This window comes from Macrosteles quadrilineatus, unplaced genomic scaffold (genome assembly GCF_028750875.1).
Source record: "Macrosteles quadrilineatus isolate MER2022 unplaced genomic scaffold, UCM_ALF_1.0 Scaffold_1__1_contigs__length_201487025, whole genome shotgun sequence".
NCBI lineage: Eukaryota > Metazoa > Arthropoda > Insecta > Hemiptera > Cicadellidae > Macrosteles > Macrosteles quadrilineatus.
In genome coordinates this window covers 192,472,362-192,497,447 of record NW_026542594.1, presented here as the reverse complement: position 1 = coordinate 192,497,447, position 25,086 = coordinate 192,472,362, and the positions used below count along the sequence as shown (strand labels likewise).

At 32.7% G+C, this 25,086-nt stretch overlaps 1 protein-coding gene across 1 annotated transcript; it reads right to left on the bottom strand.

The window, feature by feature from the left end:
- Positions 1 to 7,690: 7,690 nt before the first annotated feature.
- Positions 7,691 to 24,711, bottom strand: LOC128983412 (uncharacterized). Its single transcript, XM_054402694.1, has 6 exons — positions 24,421 to 24,711; positions 15,036 to 15,241; positions 14,066 to 14,201; positions 12,681 to 12,814; positions 9,218 to 9,470; positions 7,691 to 8,498 (listed from the first exon to the last, which is right to left on the bottom strand). The coding sequence occupies exons 1-6, from the start codon at positions 24,482 to 24,484 to the stop codon at positions 8,392 to 8,394; spliced, it is 900 nt and encodes a 299-aa protein (XP_054258669.1). The 5' UTR covers positions 24,485 to 24,711; the 3' UTR covers positions 7,691 to 8,391.
- Positions 24,712 to 25,086: the final 375 nt, after the last annotated feature.

The window sequence follows — 25,086 nt, the reverse complement described above, 5'->3', positions numbered from 1 at the left end:
GGATATTTTGGGGTGGAGGGGATAGATTTTTCCCCTAAAAACCGGCCAAATATTGTGAACAGAGTACAAGTAATCAGGTTTTTGAAACAATTGTACCAATTGAAATTGATATACTTACCATTGAGGGGAAAGAAATTTGTCAATAACATCCGTTATAGTTTTATTTTCATACTAACCCGTAGTTTTCAGCGTATTTTAATTACGTAAGCTTATAGATTATCAGATTAAATAATGTAATTATTTAATTACAATTTATTAACCCTGATGTTTCCACATGGACGGTTCTGGGGAAAAACAGCACAACAAATTGAAAATATTGAGCAATGTTTTCACTCTTTTGCTGTGTCTACGACAGTGACATTTATTAAATTTTTTTATAAGGAAAATGTTCAACCCCTGATCTAGTTACTATCCGACGACAAGCTGATGCTAGAATGTCTCATTATTTGATTTCTTAATGTGCTTGTGAAGTATTACTTAATAAGTAATGACGCGTACTTACTAACTGAATTGCAACTAAAATACAATACTAATTCAGGCGCAGAAAGTTATCTATTCAATTGGTTTAACAGTTACGGAATTGTAACTAACACATTATGAATACTTATATACCATTTAAATAATTAAATTTGATTGTTTAAGTTGGTAATGGTTACCATTTCAAAATATATTTTACAAATTTGCAAGTGAATCTAACTATTTTAAAAGATTGGATGTTTGTAGATTTTTTTATCAATTAGATAGTGTTAAAAAACATTAACTTACTTTTTATATTCATGAGGAACTTAAATTCATATTGTACATAGCTTTTTATCATAAAACATTTAAGACTCTTGCCAAATTTTGAAAAATGTACAGAGCTTCCAATTTATAAATTTTGTATACTTTATGATTGAGCTTGAAAAAATACTTTAAATAAGCTGAGCTGAAATAATTTGGCTTAAATTTTAATACCTGAGGCTATTCAATGTTGAGAGCTATTAGTCCGCTAAAGCTTGAGTAGTTTGGAACTTCAATAAACTCTTATCTCAAGCTTGCAGCATAGGGCTGTTAGAGTGGTAAAATAGTTGGGCAGTAATCAACTAACACAATCTGTTATACGTTTGGTTATTTGCTTATCCCTATTCATGAAATGCATTTGATAATCTGAGTTAAGTAATCGAGAATTGTAGTATTTTCAGAACACAGGCTAAGCAACGTAAATGTTTGACAGATTATAGAAAAATAAGTTAACGACTCATTTCCTGCCAATCATACTCACATGTATTCAAGTTATGAAAAGTAGGTTAAAATTCTTATAACTTGTATTTCAGCTTGCCTATATTTCTTCTATATCTGAAAAATTAAAATATTTCCCTTAGTAGAGTTTTTGGTACACATTTTGATGCTATAACTTGGACAGCAAACCTTAACCAGGGGTTCGTAGTCTATTACTTGAAAGATGGGTAGACGTATTCACATCAACCGTAGGTCAAGTAAGATAGGTAAAGGTTTGAAAAATGTTCAGTTTGAAGCGAATTTCATAATATAATTTTGTTCTTTAAAAATGTGAATTCTTTTTTCTTTCCATTTAAAAATGTTGTCTACATTGCTAGTAAGCATTGAGATTGTATTTTTTTGTTTCAATATGTTCCACTACTATATTTTACTTATGAATGCATCCATTATTTTTAGTATTAGAGCTATCCGTTTGAAAGGTATATAAAATAAATATTTCCCATATGTGTCCCCCAAAGCAATGATAAGCAAACCACTGACCAGTCGTATTTATCATGTTACTGATAGACTGCATCGCTCGTTACTGTGATCCTGTTTCACTGTTTGTCTAGTTAACTATGTTATGCTACGTTCGTTGATTGGTAATTGAACAATATTTTCAGTAGATATATGTTGTAGGTTTAAATTACATATTTATGAAAACTCTCATAGTCAGAAATAATAATTTAAGTACAAATACAATATAATAGCGTGTCTTTGTATTACTTAAGAAATCGTTAACCAATAAAGTCAATGATTTAACGGTTCAACCCCAAAACATTAAGAAACTGTTTTATAACTTTATAAAACGATTCGAATTTCTAATGCTTGGCAGAAAATATCACAAGTCATGTATTTATTTACATATTTATTATAAATGAATATTCGGTAAGGCTTAACGTTTTTATTGACAACCTCATTTGAATTTCAAAGAAAAGTAGACAATTTGAAATACGGAGGCGAGATGGTCTAGTGGTAAAATCCCTTCTGTCCCCAAGGCCAGGGTAAAAATACCTTTATAGATTAAGAATTTTTGGCTTATTGATATACCATGAACCTCGAAGCCGATCATGAAGTTATGTTAAAAAACGTTCAAAAATGCAATAGAACATGAGTCCTATCTCAAACCGTTTAGCGTTTGTCTGCCTGTATGTACTTTTTACAAAAACATTAATAACTCCATAACGATTTGAACTATAGCGTTGAAATTTAGCAAATATGATTTACGTTTTACCCCCTACCATTGTGTTAAATATAAATAAAAAATGTATGCTGGTTTCAAAATGGCGGCTACTTTAAATTTTTTTTACATATTAGGCTTTGAAAACACAAGTTAACCAAAATTTTCAAACGGTAATGCATTTTTTATTCAAATTTCACTCAAAGTTAATGGGAAAAACAAAAAAATATTTTCTGAATTTCAATGCTATAGCTCAAACGGTTATGCAGTTATCAATGTTTTTGTAAAAGCACATACAGACAGACAGGCGCTAAACGGTTTGAGATAGGAAACACGTTGTAGGCCTATTGCATTATTTGCTTGTTTTGCCCTCCCGAATAATCTGGAAAATTTTGTCCTAGTCAAAGCTGTACATACTATATAATTCTCCCAAACTTTAACAATAAGGTTTTAAGTAATTCCGTTCCGTCGATTTTTTAAATCAGAAAGAATACGTCACCGCCATTACAAACCGAGCATATCAGAGCGTTCAACCAACGCAAGCACTAAAATTATGCTACAAACGCATTTGTAAAGTATTTGCTCGAGTTTTAGTTTCTTTTGTGCCTTTGGTAAAACGTTTCGCCGAATATTCGATTGGCTCTCTTTGACAATACCTCTGCTGTGGGGCATGTAAATTATATTTTTACCTCTTACGTGATTGTATTTTTTCATTTTACGATTTTGTCTCATTTGACTTAATATTATACAATTTTAAGCAGAACATTAATAAATAAATACCATCCAAAACAATTTGAGACTATGAAACTTAAATGAATAGTTAACGTTTAGTTATACCGTTAAGGTCTAATATTGATAAAATAAAAGTTATTTTCATCCTAAACAACATATATAGAGTACAATCATATATGTTCATGCTTGAAATCCTGGGAGTTAGGAACAAAATAATAAAAATATTAAACAATTTACTTAATCTTAAAGTATCGTTTTGAGGACGTATAAAATGTCCACCAAAAGTTTCCATGAATTTTTAAAACATAGTTATCGTATTTTACAGTTTTACAGTTTATATTTTTTATCTAATCTGCCAAGCATGGTTTATTTGTTGTATATTCTATTCACCACAGTTTACAATAGTTTTCTTCAATATACATGTACCAATCATTTTGATGGAGCAAACATTCTTGAGAAGCAATATCCAACTTAGTACAAACAAACGGCTTCAACTTTGTGTACATGAGTAGTTATTAGAAGGTGAATTGAATTGAACTCTGTATTTCTATCAAGTTTTGCATCTGGAAAATTGAATTTATAAAAAAAAACTATTGGTGATTGGGCGGAAATTGAACACAGAACCTCAAGGACCAAAGTCCCACGCTCTAACACTACACCACCTTGTTCTTCTGTGTTTTAAAGAATGCTGCCATTATATGCGACGTCCTGTAATCCAGCTACACGAAGGTCACGAATTGTGGATATTTATAGGCATGCACTGTGGATTTGATACTCCCTGGTGTGGATGAACGTCCGCACTATTGAGTGCTACGACTATCCGCAGTACTATCCTGATAATTATACCAATTCGTTAATACCAAGGCAAAAATGTGGTTCGGATTCCACTATAAACTGTAGGTCCCTTAATTGCCATTAGCTGTTAATTTTCAGCTTTGCCTAAGAAATATGTCGGCCTTAGTCACTAACAAGACTACAAGATCGCGCCACTCATCCTACACTCATCTCCATTCATACTTGGCTTAAAATACCTACTTTCGTATGGTCACCATTTCAAGGTATTTAAGTATTGTGAAAGTTTATATACGAAAGTTTTATAAGCTTTTTTAACTTTCATTGGATTGTCAAGATGTGGTAACGATTATAAATAATGCAATCGAATTATGTTACAATAAAATAGTTTTTGTGCGTCAAAATATTTTTCAAACTTGTGTAAAACTCGTCGTATAACCACATTCGAAAAAAAACTCATCTCACTTCCAACTATACGTCACAGCTAAATGCATTTTAAAAAAATATCTCATAAAAACAAAAAGTTTTAAAGGTGTGACGGAATAGAATACAGTTGGTGTTATTTTTTTTATAAAGATGAAGTCTAAAATACACTTTTGACCGACTCGTTTAATCTTTGTTTTCTTGTTTGGAATCAAAATCCAAAATAAAATAATCTATCGTAACCTAATCTTATACACACAAAGTATATTAATACGTTACTGTAAAATAAATAGTTTTTTCGGAAGAAATCCCTTTATTTGGTACTTACCTGCACAACAGTTGACATTCTATAAAATACGTAGGATTATCCACAATGTCTAGTCTAATTGACTAAGTATAATTATTATTTCTCGGTTTCATAGTTTGTATAAATGCTTAAGGTGTGTTGAATACCTAATTCAATATAATTACTGGATTTAGTATTTTGCTGGTAACATGAAAATATTTTTAACGTAATATTGAAATAGGTTACTCTATGAATTCGTATCCAGTTGTCTACAATATGATAACAATGCAATATAAGGGTATGATTGTGTACAGATATAAGGCTCGAAAGGCCAGTGGACCGTTGGATTAGGTCCTTCTACTTCAGTTCTGGTCATTGTTGTTATTGCATCTCCAGTATTGTCCTCTTGTGATCTCTGAAATACATTGTTGTATACAATCATTGACTATACACTAGTCTATACACTATAGTGTATATATAGTCAATGATACAATGTACCTGTCATATCAGCAGAGCATCTCAGCATTCGCATGCTATCAAATAGTTGTTTAAAACTAACAGAAAGTAGAATATATTTATTTTTTTTAGGTCTTATTTTTAATTTCTGGTAAGTTAATTTCTGACGTAATTATTCCTTTTTTATTTGTATTTTACAGCATCAGTATTTTTATTGTTTCCTTAAGGGATCAATTCAGATCCTGGTCTTAATAATATCCAACGACAAACTTTTGCTAATTAAGCTAGCACCATTAATTGGCAGCCAAATGACAAACTGCACCTTTGTTCAGAAACGGTCTTGCCTGGGATCGAACTAGCGACCTTTAAGATTTGAAGGCAAGCACTTAACTACTTTGCTATCTAGACAATTTTCTCATTTTCGTGTAATTTTCAGTCCATTCCTTGAGTAATTTTACATCATTCTATACACTAAAGGTGACTCGCCTCTTAACTGAGTTGTTACGTATTTTCAGATAGGTTAGCAAACATGTAAAAGCATACCAAATCATGAAGTACATCAAATAAGATACATATTAGGGTTGTTTAACTAACTCGTTCTGTGTGATAGTGAAACTAAACCGTAATTGCTTTAATTTGTACAATAAACAACCATTTATTTATGTGTAAAAATGTTTGTGGATTCCCAAACGGAAGACGTTGTATAAATCTTTATCTATTGGAGGGGTCTTATCAATTCGTGGCATTTACCAGTGTAATGTTTCACGTTCATGGTAATATCCAAAATCACGGAACACTAACGAAAATCAGATATGTAAAAGATTGCAAAATGATGATTTAGTTTCGGAAAATAAATACATTCATGTTATCGTTTTTAAATCACGGTTACGGATGATAAAGGGTTGAACCATGAAAAATCTATATAAATAAAATTAGAGTTTTGTCTGTACATTGCTTAGAATAATGAACTTTTTGGTTATTTTTACATTTCATAGGTCAGAGAAACCGAATCAAACCTTATCTCAATTTCTGTCTGTCTGTCTGTCTGTCTGTCTGTCTGTCTATCTGTCATTCTCTTGGTAACGCTAAAATACGCACTTTATTACAACTACTCCTCAATAACTATAGCACTGTCCCGCCTGAAACTTATTTTCCAAATACTATACATATATGAGATGGTTTTAGACGTATTTCATAGAATATGAGACAGTTAGATATTTAACAGTAAACCCTTGAAAATCAAGTTTTTGTCGATTTTTGACGTGGAATTTCTGGAAGCCCATGTTAACCTTATGAGAAATGAAATTATTGAATCTTAACAGCTGTTTCAATTAAACAAGTTGGTTCTGTTCTGTGATGTTCAATAGCATTAAAGTTACAAGGATTACCAACAGGGTGCAGCACTAGCACTATTATTTCTTTTACATTTATGACAACAGCTAATTTGCAACCTGGAGGCGAGTGAGCGTAGCGAACGAGCTAACCTGAAGGCAAGTGAGCGTAGCGAACGAGCTAACCTGAAGGAAAGTGAGCGCAGCGAACGAGCTCCAACATACAGGTGAGTGAGCGTAGCGAACGAACTTCAACCAGGACGTGATTGAGCCATGCAAACGAGATCAGATAGTAAAAATAAAAGTAAGCCTACCGTTATAGGATCGACCGGCAGACACAGAGGTAATTTAACCTTTTATTGATTGTCATACCGATCCGGAACAACAAAAAACAACATAAAATGAAGCTATGTATAATAGTTTGGCCAGCATATCTTAAAATATGCAAACCAACTGCTGTTCGTTATATAAGAAGGTTTCAACTGAATATTATAAGATCCCCGTGCGTAGAACGGGTACACAGCTAGTAACTAATAAAATGGGGTTTTTGCAGAAAAATTCACAATTTGTTAAGTTTAATTTGTTTAGTTTTTTTTCGATTCTATGTTAATTTTACATGGCTGTTTCGGTAATAAAATTATATATTTATTTATATAGAGGGAGGTTTTATTACTTTATTGAGGTCATATTGTTCATAGAAAATACTATACGTAATATATCCCGTTACAGAGCACGCTTATAATTCTACGTAAGCTTCCATGGTTTAACCGCTTTCTTGATCTTTTTCCACAAGATGGCTTTTATGAAAGGAAAATGATTTTTTTATCTAAAGGAGTCTGAAATACATTAGTAAAAATTAATTAACATGATTTTTTGGTTGCTATCTTATTGAACATATCAAACAGTTAAAAAGCTAATGTCACTGAAAAATATGATCAACTGATAATCATTTTCTGAAGTAGCTTGTAAACGTTATATCTTCCAATAGTCAATGGTTATATTTTAAAGAAGACTGCGTCTGGGATACATTTTGTTGGTCTGAATATTTTATTTTTATTTCTGTGGTATTTTGGAAGAACCAATTCTGCAGAACGCTATACTATTTCCATCCACCAAACAACCAAAATATAAAAATATTTTTAAATGTTACTTATAGGAATTGAGAATAGGAAAGTTAAATTGATAATACAGTGTGTCTAAACAATATTATATTTATACACGAGATTGGTACAAGCTTACAAAACACCAGAATGTCTCAGGTTTGGTTTCAAAATTCAATAATGCTCTTGCTACAATAGTAAAATTATATTTTAGTAATTAAAAACAAATAAATAGTACAACAATATACATACAATTTCTTTTGTCAAAAACAGCTCGGGGGTTTTATCAAAAATAAAATCTTACAAAGGATGGATTTTGACTCAGAGGTAAAATTTTGAGGAAAAAGTAACATAAAAATTAAAATAAGAGTTTTATATTTTTTAAATTTACAACCACCTTCTAGACCCAACTTAGTTTTCGCTTAATACCTACAATATTGAACGTTGAATAAAGTTGAAATGGATGATTATTTATGACAAATTTAAATGGACGTATTGTACATTCTAAATATCGATTTCAATACAAACAATTACAGCAGCTTTAATAAAACGTTTAAGCTCTTTCTACGTTATTAAATTTACTATGATACACATATTTAGTTTTATTGCGTTATTGCGATCTACTGCTAGCTCTACAAATATTCACAACCGATTACAAATATTGGAACGATCCTGGAAAATACAAAAGCTGGTAATCTTTAATCAACAATCTTTCAATTTAAACCGTTTATACTTGCAAAAATCATACATTTCAAAACTTTAACTTTAATGCTTCTTTATATCACGCAAGTGTTATTATCACAATTTGTCGCTGTATTTCGTTCGTTTCTTAGGCTACCTGGAAACTGAAGTATAGACTGTTTGAAGCAATTGAGCTATTATAATAAAGAAGGGAAACGTGAAGGGGATCTCACTACACGTATTCGAGGCTCCACTTGACTCTGAAAACAATACAACAATAATGATTAAATTATTATATATGATATTATCATGGTCTAATACAAGGTCGTGGGGGAATGACAAATGTGGCAACGCCGCAGATCCGGCCAACCGAGACAGCTGTTGCATTTCATAATGGAGCGTCTGCGCAATGTTTATGTTTACACTTGTATTGCTGTTATTACCATTGCAATAGACCGGCCGGTGCGACGTTGCCACACCAACGCCGTGGCTTTATATCAGATGAGGCTATGATATTATACGATATGGAGAAATGAACCAAAATTAGAGAATGTATATTGTGTCACAAAGGCTTTACCGATTTTAATTGTTTCAGAGACAATTAACAGTTTTTACGACACAATTAAATTCAAACACTAGGTATCACTGAGGATATTTGTACTTAACGTCACCTTATATTGCATTAGTTCATTGTATAACTCATAACTAGAGTGGTATAGGTGAAGTTAAACTTTATTTGGAAAACCTAATTGTACATGAGGCACTTTTTTTAGCACCACAATTTAACTCACCTTTGCGTGTAGGCCTATAGACTTTTAATGATTTTATTACAATGAACTAACCAAAAAAGGGGGTATGTCATAGGGCGTCAACTGTCTTAGCATACCATTTTAAACTAAGAACATTTACCATTGACTTTAAATGCATACATGGTGGTAAATTATTCCACAGTATTTATAAGCTATTCAACAGTATTTACCTTGTGTGTGGGGTACAGTCGGCCCCAGCACAGGGGCGAGTTGTGGAGTGTCCTCGTGTATATCCAACTCCGCGCTGCGCCTGTAGAGGGTGTACTGCGTCGACAGACAGCGCAGACTCAGTCTACCGTCTTGGAACAGGGAGAGGGAAGCGTCTACCTCTAGCCTCAATACCGAGGTGTCCGGGTCGTCTAGCCTCGCACCGGGCGTCACTTCTTGTTGTACAAGTACAGAAGGGTAGGTTGAGTGCTTCACCTAAACAGATAAACAAATTTAATTTAATTCTTTGAAATTACGTCATATAACAGGGAGTGGGTAGCGTCTACTTCTAGCCTCAATACCGAGGTGTCCGGGTCGTCTAGCCTCGCGCCGGGTGTCACTTCTTGTTGTACAAGTACAGAGGGGTAGGTTGCGTGCTTCACCTAAACAGATAAAAAAATTTAATTTTATTTCTTTGAAATGACGTCATATAACAGGGAGTGGGTAGCGTCCTACCTCTAGCCTCAATACCGAGGTGTCCGGGTCGTCTAGCCTCGCGCCGGGTGTCACCTCTTGTTGTACAAGTGCAAAGGGATAGGTTGAGTGCTTCACCTCAACAGGTAAACAAATTTAATTTAATTCTTTGAAATGACGTCCTATAACAGGGAGTGGGTAGCGTCTACCTCTAGCCTCAACACCGAGGTGTCAGAGTCGTCTAGCCTCGCGCCGGGCGTCACTTCTTGTTGTACAAGTGCAGAGGGATAGGTTGAGTGCTTCACCTCAACAGATAAACATAGTTTATTCAATAATTTGAAATGACGTCATATCATTTATTTTCTTTATTTATTAATTTATTAGCGTCTACCTCTAGCCTCAATACCGAGGTGTCAGAGTCGTCTAGCCTCGCGCCGGGCGTCACCTCTTGTTGTACAAGTGCAGAGGGGTAGGTCATAGCTCTGAGGTGCGTATCTTAAGGTGAATGTGATTGTTGTAAGAGTGTAGAATAGAGTGATATGATGGTAATAGCTTTGTTACTGACTAAAATAAGCTATTACATTTTTCAACAAATTGTTCAAAATTAGTGATGTTAAATTCGCTTAAAAGAATTTAACAATTTAACAACTTATTAGAAAATACGTGATGTTTAACTTTTGTGAATAGTGATTCAAATTAGGTACTAGTATTTTGAAAACGTTTTCAAAGAATTGTATATAAACAGTAGATCTTCAGAAGCCAACGTTTTTCCATAGGATATCGTTGAACAGACCTTTCTTTGTTGTTAATTTCAATATTTCAATCAATCAACCAATCAATTCTTTATTCAGAACGTACAGATACATCGTACATGAATGCGTCATTTTAAATTTTTTATAAAATAGGTATAACCTAAAGTTAAAAAATCATAAAACAGCAGTTTTTATATAAAATAAATACATTACTTAAAGTGAAAAAATCCTCCAGACTGTAAAAATAATTAGCTATTAAGAATTTTTCAGTTTCTCCTTTTAAATTTATTTCTGCTCTGCTCCTTCCTTATGCCATCTGGTAGTTGATCGATTAATTTAATGCCAATATAGTTAGGACTTTGCTTATATTTTTCTTTTTATGATTTTTAATTGTGAAATTTGTTTATACCTAGTATTGTAGTTGTGGATATCCTGTTGTCGCTCTAATTTTGATTCATTATTTTTTGCATAAAGAGTTGTTTTAAAAATATATAAACACCGTAATTAAATGGCACAACACTAATCTGCTCCATAAAAATTAACTCAATGACTTTAATGATTTTAAAACTATTTCACATATAATTACTGATGTAATAATTTGCATAACTACTGAACTTGTGATAGAAAATCAAAGTTTCAAAGTCGTGTGCAGTTCACAAACAATAACTTAGTGTTAGTAAGTTTAGACATAACGGAAGTCGTGGAAAACTAAAACTAGAACTTTGAGGTAAACATTAAAACAGCGTATCTTGGCTATTAGGGTTGGCCTTATTAGGTAGTCGATATTTGTAATATACAACTTGTGAAAATTGTTATATATTTACATTATGTAAACTCAAATATTTTGGCTTTTTATTATTTAACATGTTTTTAAAGAATGGGAATGAGTTAACGGATTAAATTTTTTTTATTGAAATATAAAACATCCATCCAGACTAGTCGTGTAGGAATTTCCTTTAAAATCTGCCATACATGCGTTATTTAATAAATCGTGTTTTTGAATACCTTTCTTTCACGTGTAATTTAAGTAATTAAAGGCAATAACGACGTTATTTCTATCACAAATTTGTAAAAATTGATAACGTCTATTTTAACCTATTAAAAACAAATTTTTTACCTATCCTTTACATAATGAAAGGGAAATACTTAAGTCTCCAACCCAACATTTTAGATGCAATTTATGTATGTTTTTCCTCAAATTAATCAACACTTTGATGAAAGATGTGTTTTAGCATTGATAAAGGTAATCTTCAGCCGGCAATGCAATCCATAAAACACAAAAGCGGTGTTCTGTTTCAGCTAATTGTTTAACAACACAACAAGAAAACGAGGTGCATTATTGTGTTGGTTTTGATAATCAGAAATTCAATATTTGATCAGGCGCTCTCCAACCACCGATTGTTGTTGTTTTAAGCACAAATAGCACAGGTCGTCGAAACACTGTTTTGATTGTAACAAAAACCACGTAGACTCGTGTTGGTTTGTTTAAGAACATGTTATTTTAAACCTTTTTCGATGTTACAGTTTTGATTTTTATCTGAAGTTTTAACTAAGAGTGTTAACTCAATGCTTTTGATTTAACGCTTCTAAGCTTACTACATAATTTACACAGTTGTTATTTGACGTAAATAATTAATTTTGAATGTAAGAGGTCAATATTCGTTTATCTTTACTCGAATTAATGTCTTGTCAATCTTACGGATAACCTATATAATTAATGAATTTCCAAGCCATAATGCTTCAACTTGAAATTCTATGGAATTAAACATTTATTTTGGTTTATCTTAGTTTACACTTTTATTTATTAGTAGTAATCTGTGTGTATACTTTATTATCTGCATTTGTCAGCGGAAGAAGGCATGTTTTCTGTGTTTTGTTTGTTTATAATTATAATTCAGCAGCACTAAGCTACATGTTATACTTGTATGTATCACTAGTTTGTTTGAGATTGACTACTTAAAACTTGTTGGTTTGTAAGGTTAGTAAGGGTAGGCCTACCTAAAAAAAACCCCGCTCACCGGTTCAAGAAAATCCTGTTATATCATTAATGTCAAGGAAAATCCTATTATAAACCACATTCTGGTTTTATCCCGACAATTGTCTGAAAAGAAGTTTTTCTAGATAAAAATCCCGCAAATCAAGGTAATGAAACGACTCAATTACTTAGCAAAATGGCTACCATTGTAGGAATTACATTCGAGAAGTGCTACCCCTACATAATAGCTCAGTGTTTGGCACGGTTACGTATATTCCAGTTTACCTGTTGTCCGTTGATATACCACGTCAGGTTGGCTAAGGGATAACCTCCTTGAGACGTACAGTTAGCTCGTATCTTCTCTCCGAGACTGTACTTTGACTTCTCAGCTGTTAGGACGGGCACTGACCAAGGCTCTTCTAAAAATTGTAACACCATTAGACTCTTAAGCTACTTATTTTCTCCTAGGACACTAGACACTAGCCAATACTTCATGTTGGGTCTAGGAGTTGTGGCATTATCACTTAGATCAAATCCTTTATTGAATGGTAGGGCTTGAACTTGGGACCTCAGGGAACGAAGTCACACGCTTTCACGCTAGACCACCTCACTTCCCACTATTAAAGTAGTATTAATCACTCGCACACCTGTTTTCCGTGTATTAAAATAGTTCTGGCCAATTATGCTTTGTGCATTGTATTGCTATATCCGCACATGGTAGCTGCATCCAGATGTCAGTTGAATCAGGGTGATATGTATAATATTTATGTGATTTTAACTACAAACCAAAAATAATATAATCAAGATTGTGTGCCTAAAGTGTAACGTATACATAAACAAACAACGAAGGTACCGGTGCGAAAATTGCGTATTTTAATACGGGTTAACTCTGATGCATACCAAGTTACTGCAATACCCTTTTTAATCTTTCAAATATTACATTTGTTTCGTACAGTTATTAGGCCAATAACACTACTAATTTACTAATTCAGAATAAATTAAATTAGCTTATTGTGGAGTTATATAATTGACTATTGGATACTGAACACTATTCAATCAATAGTTAACAGTAGTATCCTAATGATAAGTCATGTTTTTTCTATTTTGAGAGCGTAGTCAAGTAATTAATTATCTCAATTTCAGTTAGAGAAGTAAGTCATTGCCACTCCTCTCTGAGAGACAGTTCATCTCTTTGAGTCCCTAAGTTTCCAAGACACTGATTAAACAGCAATTAGCACAAGAGCATCTGTAAGATTCTCCAGTTGTTAAATTTCAATTTTTTCTTGTTTCATTACCCCTCATTTATTGCCAAGAGTTCACTTAAATATAAAACTATTTTATTTTGATCAAGTGTATTTTTGTACAAAAAAATTGGATACCTAGTTAGAATCGGTTGCTCAATAAAAAGTGGTCGCACAATTTCCCATTTTTATATTGCAATCTTAAAATACACCCTGTAATCTAGTTTGTATTCTTTTAAAATCTAAAGTCAAGCGTTTTATCTAAAGATTCATTTACCTACCTCAATCAGTTGATGATTATCACTAATTGCTCGACCTTATGAAAGCCTATGTAAAATGATTTTTCATTTGTTTTGTCTCTTGTTTACTACTCGATTTAGTACTTGAAGCCGAGACAGTTTGCTAATATATGAGCTTGTAACTCCGTACCTACAACAGTGACGTAGGCAGACTTGATTCCTGTGTGGAAGAGAGGCGCATCGGCTGACACTTCGCACTTGTAATACCCCGTCATGTCTCTGTGTACATCTCCCAGGGTAACCGTGGAACTGTTGGATCTGGAGATCTGCAATGAGATTTGTATCTCATGTATTTTAGTGGAGATAATTCTCTAGAGATAGAGTTATATTTCAGAGGCCCAATTTGATAAATAGACCTATTGCTAAAGGACGTATTCTATCCTTCGAGTTGTACACGACGTTATAACCTAAACAAACATTGGTGGTTGGTAAGATTTGATCTCTAATACTGTGGAACAGAAGTCCCAAATTCCAACTACTTTTTATATGCACTCATAAAGAAATCGCCTTGGAAATCGATAGGGGTAAAGCAACACATTAACCCAAACAATAGCAGAAAAAGCCGATTTGGACTAAAAGGGTTGTGTTATGTGGTGGAAAAATATAGTGATTTTGGTGGTGGGGATGAGTGACAGTCAAAAATATATGCACTTCGATTACGAAAAGAATATCTGTGCTAAATAGGAAGGTTTATTTACATTTCACGTTTGAATATGGATTATCTATATGGACCCACCTATTTTAGCACTTCCCCAAGTCGTCTATTGATTTATTTTTGTAGAACTAACACAGTTTACATTTATCACACGGTTGTATTAAGATAGGGCCAGTTTTAATGGAGAAAAGGTCAAATTTGGCAAAGAGAAAGCTGTAACATTGTGTAATTTGATAATCTGACAGTTTTATAGAGACGCCAATTGTATTTAAAGTCATGCATTTAAAAACTATTAATAAAATAAAGTTTATCTTTCAAAAAACCAAAAGTAACCTAACCCATTCTAACCACCACATTGTAGATAATAGCAACCATATTTTTGAAAATCCTCGAAAAAATTTGCAAAATACTATGTCTAAGTTGCATTTAACAAGAATCCACTTACGTCGACGCGGACACCGTCTAGGGCGAAGACCCTGGTGGGCGGAGTCTCTCCCGGCAAGTACCTGTAGAACTCTGTGTCTCCCTGGTAGAACTTGACTGAGTAGAGATTTTCTTGCTCCAGGCTGAAGTCACAAGTCAATGCCAGACTGTCACCAACCCTGACAGCTTCTGGGACTCTCAAAGAGACATCTCGTAGACACAGCTGACCTGAAGAGCAAAGAATATTTGTTACTATTTTCTAATTATTTTTACACACCCTTACATCATCGGACACTAGGTTCTAACGCGGAACCATTGGGGGTCGAGCTGGTCTAGTGTTAGCACGGGACTTCGGTCCGTGAGGTCTTAGGTTCAAACCCTGCCAAATCACCCTTGGATTTGATCTAAGTGATAATGCCGCAACCTCTAGGTCTAGCCTGAATTAGGTAATGAGGACTTGCGCTAGACAAGCTTGCTCCTAAAAAAGTAGGCTAGTATTTTATGAGCAGTTTAAGGGCTTTGGGGAATGGTTATCTCACATATGTGGGACACCTCTAGCGTATAAGAGTATAATTTATAGTTTTCATGTGGAATAATAATCATCAGAATATGTCTTTATAAGAAAATATGGTTACACTTAATTTTAAATTTGTTAACCACCATATACATCATAGGATACTAGACTCTAATACGGAGTCTTTGGGGATCGAGCTGGTCTAGATGTAGAGCACGGGACTTCGGTCCGGGAGGTCCTAGGTTAAAACCCTGCCAATCACTCATAAATTTTATTTAAGTGATTACGCCGAAACCTCTAGGTCTAGCCTGAATTACGTAATGAGGTCCCGCCCTTGTACCTAAGAGTAGACTAATATTTTAAGAGCAGTATTGGGTCTTGAGTGGTGTTCATCCCACATATGGAGGAATCTTTAATTTATATTGTTATGGCATGGGATCATAATCATCATAATATGTATTTGTTAGAAAAAAAAATTGTTGGACTTTATTGAATTGTTTATTTTACCCTGGACCTATACATCGTAGGACACTAAGGTCCCAGAACCATTGGGGATCGAGCTGGTACCTTCGGTCCCTGAGGTACTAGGTCCAAATCCCACCAAATCATCAATGGATTTTATCTAAGTGGTAATAACAAAAACTCTAAGCTAAGCATGACTTATTGTGGAAACAATCTCTCGCTAGAGCCTAGCGTCTTAGGACAATAAATAAGGTATAAAAAGAATAAAATATTCACTACAACCAAACACCTGCTTCATAAGGTTGAGTTCGTGAGATTTTATCCCTTTGTAGGATTTCGGAAAGTCCTCAGGCTCACAAAACGTGCGACAGCTTTCATGATTCAGTTGAACAACTTTGTATTCTCTTTAGTCTGTGGAGGAGAAACTGTTTTATTCGCCTCCTTTTGAAGTACGGTTCTTGGGCAAACTTACAAAGACCTTTTGCAAATTTGCTTTAAAATAAAACCTTACCACACTCTTTTATTACATTTGAAAATTAACGTATTTAAGCTATAACTTTAACGAAAGCTCAAAACTTTGAACATATGACGAAAATTCAACTTTTCTTCATTAACTTTAATGGATGTTAATTGATAAGAAATCTTCGTGTTATGAGAATTCCTACCAACACATCATATAAGAGTTTTCAGTGTAAACGTAAGTAGGCCTGAGAGCTTTATAACAATAAAATGATTGTTATTTGTAGTTGATAGGAAATATAAAAGACTCATTCATTTATTACATAGTGAGTAGTCACTTATAAATTAGGTTTTAAAGATAGACTACTTTAACCAATGATTTGGTTGGTTTAATTTCCTTATAACTAACTAAATATAGTTTTGTTATAGATTTTACTAAATAAATTATCGGTAATAGTTACCTTTAATTGGTTATGGGAAACATATTAATTGACCTCAATTACTAATTACGGTTTTGTAACTTTACTTCATTCTTGATGATAAGTTTGACTCTTGATAAAGCTTTTGTAGTGTTTTAGTGCTGAGTCGTGTAAATTGCAGATTAAAAAAATATGCCAACTTTTTAAACAAGCTAAACTAAAAGAATAACTAATTGACAGCAACAGTTTTTATATCACATTAATATCATTGCAACAGAGGCTGTATGTAGAGATAGAACTTTAGCTTTGACTATTAATACTTCAGTATCCAATAGTGAATGGTTTTAGCCAATAACACACTCTTCTTATTGGTTCATTGAGCTGTGTACTTTTCAATAAAATATTTCTACATCTGATCAATTTAGACTAAAAATCTACTCTAGTATACAAAACTCAAAACCCTATATAGACCTCAATATCCTACTTTAAGGACAGTTACGAAACATTTCATTTAGTGAAATGAAACAGATTTTATTTCTGTAATATAATATGATAAATTGAACTAGTTGGTTTTAAGTCTCTGTTTGTAAAACCTATTATAAACCTCATAGATTTCAACGCCTGCTTTCCATAAATAACTACCTAATTTCCTTACTTCCTAGCGCAGATACTGTTAAGTTTATTAGCTCCAATAGGCAGCACTGAACCCTAATAAAGCCAATAAACTAACCCCCCTTCCTTCTCATTTCCCCCTTGGTCTATTAGTGATGATTAAGTATTGCCCGTCTGCAAAGTCGAACGAAAGCTAATGCATTCCTCTTCAATTAATATCGCACCCGGTTACGGCGTAAACTCCCCTATCATAAGTATAATTAAATTCTACTCTTTCTGTAAGCCGTTTTCACCCAAAGTGCAACTTTTTCATAAAACAGGGTAAAATAAGTATGTAAAATATATACAAAATAGTTTTGGTGTATCATTTGTGTTGTAATTACAAAAGAAATAATAAATATTATTTACTATTGTATAGAAATAATGATTGAATAAAGATAATTATTATATTAAATAATAAATAAATTAAATTGAAATATGAAAATGATTGTTGGACAGTAAGGTATTTACAATAAATTGTTGTATTCAAAATCAATGAACGTTGAAGAGTTAAAAAGGCATTACAGTAGTATAAATAACAACAAATGCAGTTTATTTTATGATTATACACGATATTTAATACCCAAGTAATTTTTTATTGTATGTTTAGCTTAGCTATTGTTAAAATTGTTTATATTAGAAAAGACAATAAGTACAAGTTTGTATTTACAATAAATAACATTATTTTTTAAACATTCGTATCTAATACAGTATGAATATTCTTCACCTTAAAGCAGATATGAAATTCTCGGAGTCCAAGTACAATAGTTTTTTTAAAAGTTGGCAGATTTTAGGTCAAGTAAAGATCCGCAAGAACAAAAATTTGCGATTACATATAGTTAAAATAATTGAAGAGACAAATATATTGGTTATAATTAAACTGCAAAATTATTCCAAGCAGTCAAATTCATCAACTTCATTTTACTTAAACAGTTCTACATGGTTTATGTTAAATTTAATTCAAAACTTAATATACACAGTTCCCTTATTGATAGAGAGATTTAATAGTAAAACGACAATATTTACTAGAACAAAATACACAAACATTTGCTCAAAACACAAACAAGCTACTGAAAAGCAGACTAAAGGACTCTTAATGTTTGTTAAAGTGATATAATGAGCAGAATCTAGGTTACGAGGAGGTCTCGAGTGTTGGGATTAAGTCAAGAGTCGCTCATTACAGGCTAAACATACGACACGAGACACCTTGACTACGTCTGCTGATTGGTCTTTATAAATATGTATGTCTAGAATTGCATTGGTTAAAAATTACTTCAATATTACCGATTTTAATGGTTCCTAAAATGTTTTATATGAAATTCGTGCACATTTTTGTAATTCATTGTATTTTTCGTTGTGTATGCCATTTGAACTTTGGGAAAAATAGTTTACCTACGACCGTTTTTTTAAGTAGCCGTTTCAGTACAGTTCTTAGAATTGAAAAGTATCTCATAACAGTATTGTTTACATTCATAACAGCATAGTTTTACTCATAACAACACGGGTAACGGACCAATGAGGTTCAAGGATTGAGAGAGGAGAAGCAAAATTGTAATGATTCGAAATTCAACTAATAAGCTGTTCAGGCCAATTTAATTGTTGATTGGTGCAATTAGTATTTGATACAATGTTCGTTGCATCAATGTCAGTGGCAATTAGAGGTTATAAACAAAAACATAACCTCTCTTAGAAGTTATGAGTAGTGATTTTTAGTAATTAAAACACCGTCGTCGGTAAAGTAGTGTACGCAGCTCGCGTAAATAGTGTTAACGACACTCGTAGAAGTTTTTAAAGCACTCGCCAAGGCTCGTACCTTAAATTTTCTACTCGTGTCGTTAACACTATCTTTACGCAATCGTTGCGTAAACTACTATTTTGTTCTTTGTTCAATAAATTTAGAACATAACAAATAAAATGGTGATTACTGTGTATTTGTTAAAATATTTTAAATTGATGTCGCCAAAAAAAACCTTTTCATGCTAAATATTCTCTTTAATATCAAATCCAATATATTTATCATCTTGATGATTAAGATTTTCATGTCATTAAAAGTATATTCCAGTTGAATAATTTATATTCGGTAAAACTAATATTAATCAAAATGGATAATATTTTAAGAAACGAATGCTTTTAAAACACTAACTCTAGGATGGTTATGCTAAAATGAAGTTCGTTCTTCTATTGCCATTTATATCTAATTAAATCGTAACTAAAATGTAAAATCATTAAAACTTTAATGAGTAAAGACAAACAACGACTAATTGAAATTAATGTAAATCAAAACTAATTAAATATTTATTTAGTTCATTAACGATACCTTTTTTTAATTTAGTCTTTATTTGCTACAACGTTAAAACTAAATCCTTTAACGAGGTTGATATTTATTTGACAAAACAAAAGTTGTTTTATTAGTGCCTATACAAATAAAATGTCATTATTGTTATTGTTTTTGGTATTTAGTACGCTCAATTATTCATTTGGTTAGATCAAGCATTTATTCCATTGTTATTTTTGTAGTTAATGGTTGTTAAATAAATTCAATGTTGTGACGTATTTCAGAATCAAATCGCTCATTATTATTCATTGATGACATTCAATTTGTTATGAGGCTGATTACATCATTTTTATTGTTTTTAATAGCTTCATTAATTTATTGTCATTATCATTATTGTTTCATTGTTGTATAATATTTTTAGACGCAAACTTAAGTTTGACTTGAGAATTAGCGAGGGTTTAAAAGACTCGTTTGCCCGTGTGATGAACTATATTTTTCGACATTATACATTTTGACATTCGATGCACCAAACTAAGTTACAACACATATATATCTATACTATATTTACTATATACATCTTATGTAAATATGAGTTCCTTTTTATTTGTTTTTCATTTTTATACTATGAACAATCAACTGTTTAGTAGGATGTAGAATATTTTTTTCGATTGCGATTCACCATCGATAGATATCGGTATAGTACATCAAATTATTAGTTGATCAATAGTTTTCTTAAGTTTATCGTGCTTTCAATGATAACTGTTCATCTTAGATTCAATACAAACAAATTCAGATCGACAATGCAACAACGAACTACAATCAATTGAAAATAATTTATACATTCTATACTTTCTATACAACCGATTGTTTACCATAAAATAAAGATGTACGAATGACGTCGTCAACTCGCTGATTACTACTCCGTAAGAAATAAAATAACTAACAGGTTTCACAGTACCTCTCTTAGAAATTAGTGTGACAGGTGGTAAACAATGTATTGCGGTTACTTTCTACGGAGGGAACGAGTTTTTTTTTTTTCCTAAGACGCTAGGCACGAGCCTGGGATTGTTTTTCACATTACTTCAGGCTAGACCTAAGGGTTGCGGCATTATCACTTAGATAAAATCCATTGGTGACCTGGCGGGGATCGAACCCGGGACCTCAGGGACTGACGTCCCGCGCTCTAACCACTACGCCAGCTCGCTCCCCACGGAGGGAATGAGTAGGGCCTACTTATTTAGACCCACAACGCATGTATTGAAAACTGTTTTTTTCTGTGAAACAACTAAACAGGTAACAATCATTCAACAAAGCTACTAAATTTTGATACAGCGGAAGATTATACTTTAAGATACATTAACATGAACTCAACAACAATTCCTCGACAACGATGATACCTCAGTGTTGACCCAAACTCCAATAGTGATAGTAATTAAACCAAGCCATTCAAACTATATCCAAACTTTTTTATTAAAAAATTATAGTAAAATATTGAAGTTAATGTAAATACTTTCTGGTATATTGCGAATCCATTAGATATAAATTTTAGTATTATAGTTGTAGGATGAAATATTTCAATCTGAAAATTATCAATCTCATTAATTTTAATTGCATTCTAAACAGTTTGATGGTAAATGACATATTGCTTCGATTATTCAAAATAACTATAGAAAATATTCATTTGACGAATAGCACTGTTAATTGCCTGTTAAAATACAATATAAATTTTTTGTTGGTAAAAGCCTATCCTACTTTCCATGTTCTCGTTAATTTTGTTTCGTAAAAAAATAGTAATACAGTATAAGCAAACTGATTTTATTCCATACTGCAGTTGGATGTGTCGATATCTATGTCGATCAATGGATTAATTTATTTGACAATGATTATTAATAACCTAGGGTTGATCATAGTCCTCTATCTCATGAAGATAAAGGAGTTAACCCCGAAGGAGTTTGGGACAAGTTTGTACAAGTTTGTATATAGCGAGATATATTTGCATGATTAATCAAAAATACATAGTTGTGATACTGATTCTAAAATTTATTGAACAAAAACTACATGTTTGCCTTGGTCGTGTAGCAAAATTATAATTGAAATTTACTAACAAGATATGTTATTGGAATCAAATTTATATTTGATTGAATATAGTATCTATTGAAGCTTTTCATTGTACGATACACATTTCTACTCCTCAATGTGAATTTTCATTCACTTTAGCTATCAAAGATAGGACTATTTAGTTTTTAGTCTTGTCTACACCCGTGGAATTTTTACAGGACGAACTACATGAGGACGTTCCTGAACGCTTTAGGGGGAAACGGTCTAAGCCCATGTGTAGTGTATGTGCCGGGAATTTAATTCATAAACACGTTTTCAAACAAGATAATTTATCTTATTGCATAAAATACATTTCCTAAACCAATTAATAATTAATAATTGAGATAAAGTTGCCATCTAGGTAGGTACGTCTTTTAACCCAAACATGAGTAAAGAATAATGTGAGATGATCTGTATAAACCAAATAAGCAACATTAAAATAGGTTAAACATGTTTAACATGCTAAACAACATGAAACATGTTTAATCCAAGTGTTTAAACATTGTGTCCCATGTAAAGTCCTAAAAACGTACACGATGGTGCAAAAAACTTGCTAACTAAATTACACGAAAAGTTAAACATAAAGTGTCGATGTTGACTTCCCTTTGAAAAAGTTAAACATCATCAGTGACACTAGCTGTCTGCACACACCCACACACCAACACACGCACACACACACACACACACACACACACACAGACCTACAGCAATTCGAGTGTCACCCTACGCTGAATGTCACTTTGACTTTGCAAGTGTAAACAAACACTGATGTTTACAAACCTCTTCTCGTCGCTACATAAAGTTTGACGTTTGTGGCAAAGGTGAAATATTAATTTCACAGCATCAACTAACATTTCAGTTACTGTGATGAATTTCACAAAGGAAAACTGTATTTTTTGTATAATAAATTAATAAAAAATTGTTTTATGTGTATACTTAAGATTTATAAATTTATTTATGTTAGTTTCTTAAATTAATTATATTATGAATTTGTAAAAAATTTATTTTTCTCCTAGGACGCTAGGCACGAGCCCGGAATTGTTGTTCACATTACTTCAGGCTAGATTTTGGTTACGGCATTATCACTTAGATAAAATCCATTAGTGATTTGGCGGGGTTTCAACCCGGGACCCCAGGAACCGGAGTCCCGTGCTCTAGCCACTAGACCTGCTCGCTCTGCCCTCTGTTGTATTGCTTTAATTTACAATGATATTTAGATAGGTACTATAAATCAACCTAAGTAACTTTTAAGTAAGTTCTTCTGATTGTAAGCGTTAAGTAACCTTTTCAAATTTTTACACTTTTGTTTTCATTCTTTATATATTTTTATATCTTAAAGTTTGGAGAACCTATGAAGCAATTGGTGTTAAGAGGTCGCAGCATAGATTAAACATACTCCGTATGTTTAATCTATGGTCGCAGGTAGTTGAAAAAGGTATGTAAGATATTTAATAAATGGCTGGTTAAGCTATTGAAGGTGACCAAAACGTTAAACAAATCACAACAATACAAACTAATTATTAGGCTAATACAATTAAATACCTTTCAACTATACGTTAATAAAGAAATATCAACTTAAAGTTCAAACCAATTTCTTAAAACCCTAATTTATACTTTTTCGCCGGTTATTAGTCCAAATGTACTTACTCATCCACGAGGAAAATTAAGATTAGGTTATTTTGTATCATGATAGTATTTTGACCATATATTACCAATTGAGATGGGGACGCCACCTATGTGCGTATTTTAACCTGAATATGAGTGAAGGATGAGTTAGTTTAGAATGTTGTGTAGCTTTGTACTGACTAAGATCAGCTGTTTCGTTAGTCATTATTTTTTGAATGATCAAGGACAGCTGGGGCCGTTTTGAACCATCAAAAAGCTACATACTTCTCGTAGGATCGAACCGGCGACCTTTTGATCACTAGGTGAGCACTATAACCACTCAGCTATTTAAAGAAGTGAGATGACTTGTGTAGCTTTGTTACTGACTAAGACCTGTTGTTTCATTAGTCAGGACTATGAACAAGGGTGGTTGTGTCTAGTTTTGCACATCGAAAATTATAAATTTTCTGTGAAAATCACTAAATGTTCAAAGCACTTTTTAATAGAGAAGAATGCAATATTTCCCAGTAGGTCAATTGGAAATTTGGCTTAAGAAAACTAGTACAAATTTGGCCATAGCTTGACTAATGAATAGCTAGTTACTGTTCCTCTGGAAAATTTAAACTTTTTCCATTGGGTTGTTTGCTTTCGTAATCTACAGTTTGAATACATTGATGCTTTACTTTTTTGATGCTTCGTAGTTAACACCCCTGTATGTCAATTCGCCTTTATTTACTTAATTCCATATTTTTTTATGTATTGGTTTTGAGCACAGTTAAACCTCTATTCTGCACACTGATGATAAAATTAGTAAATTATCTTGGCATTGGCAATTGTCTATATTAAAGAAGTTTTTCTGGTCCTTAATAAGATTGACCTATGGCATTTATTTAGCTATAGCTTATACATTTAGTTTTCTTCTTACCTGGAATGAGGACGGTGATGACGAATAAGATAACCAGCGTTAAATCACATTCCTTCATTATCATCACACTTGTTTCACTGCATCTTGATAATAAAGGAGTTTATCTTAAACTTGTAGTAACCAACGTCGTAAATACTTTTAATAATGTAAAATGATAATAATTTACGGGTTAATAATAGCTACAACACTCATTTTAACGCGTTAAGCTGTAAACAATTTACGTAAGTCATAACACTTTGGTACGTAACCGTAAATCGAGTTAACGTTAGTCGTAACACAAAGAGAAGCGAGTTTGTCGGACGCTCGACGACAACTGAGGACCGTATACTCCCTCCAAAACCCTCCGAACCGTCCACCCCTCCCGCCAAAACGACACCCTCTCAGCAATATAACGTTCTAAACCTTTTGTCGGAAGTTATTCCACTGCTGCATTTCGGATAAGTATTTCCCCTCATGCTGCTGCACTTATCTAGTAAATTATTTGTTTTTCTACTCAAATAGTGGTTCTGAAATTGGAAACAATTGTTTACCCTGTACCAAAAGTGTTTGTATGAATCCAACTTATGTGACAGCAGTAAATTTAGTTATAAAGTATAAACCAAATAATAGAAGAAAATACATCGGTATCGGTTACTTGTATTACATATATTTTATAATTAAATAATA

Bases quoted from the DNA above. Each gene is read 5' to 3' on its own strand.
- LOC128983412 (XM_054402694.1), bottom strand. From the start codon at position 24,484: ATGATAATGAAGGAATGTGATTTAACGCTGGTTATCTTATTCGTCATC. The intron at 14,202-15,035 runs GTAAGTGGATTC...ATCTCATTGCAG, and splicing joins TAGACGGTGTCCGCGTCGAC to ATCTCCAGATCCAACAGTTC. The intron at 9,471-12,680 runs GTAAACTGGAAT...TTATCTGTTTAG, and splicing joins GGTATATCAACGGACAACAG to GTGAAGCACTCAACCTACCC.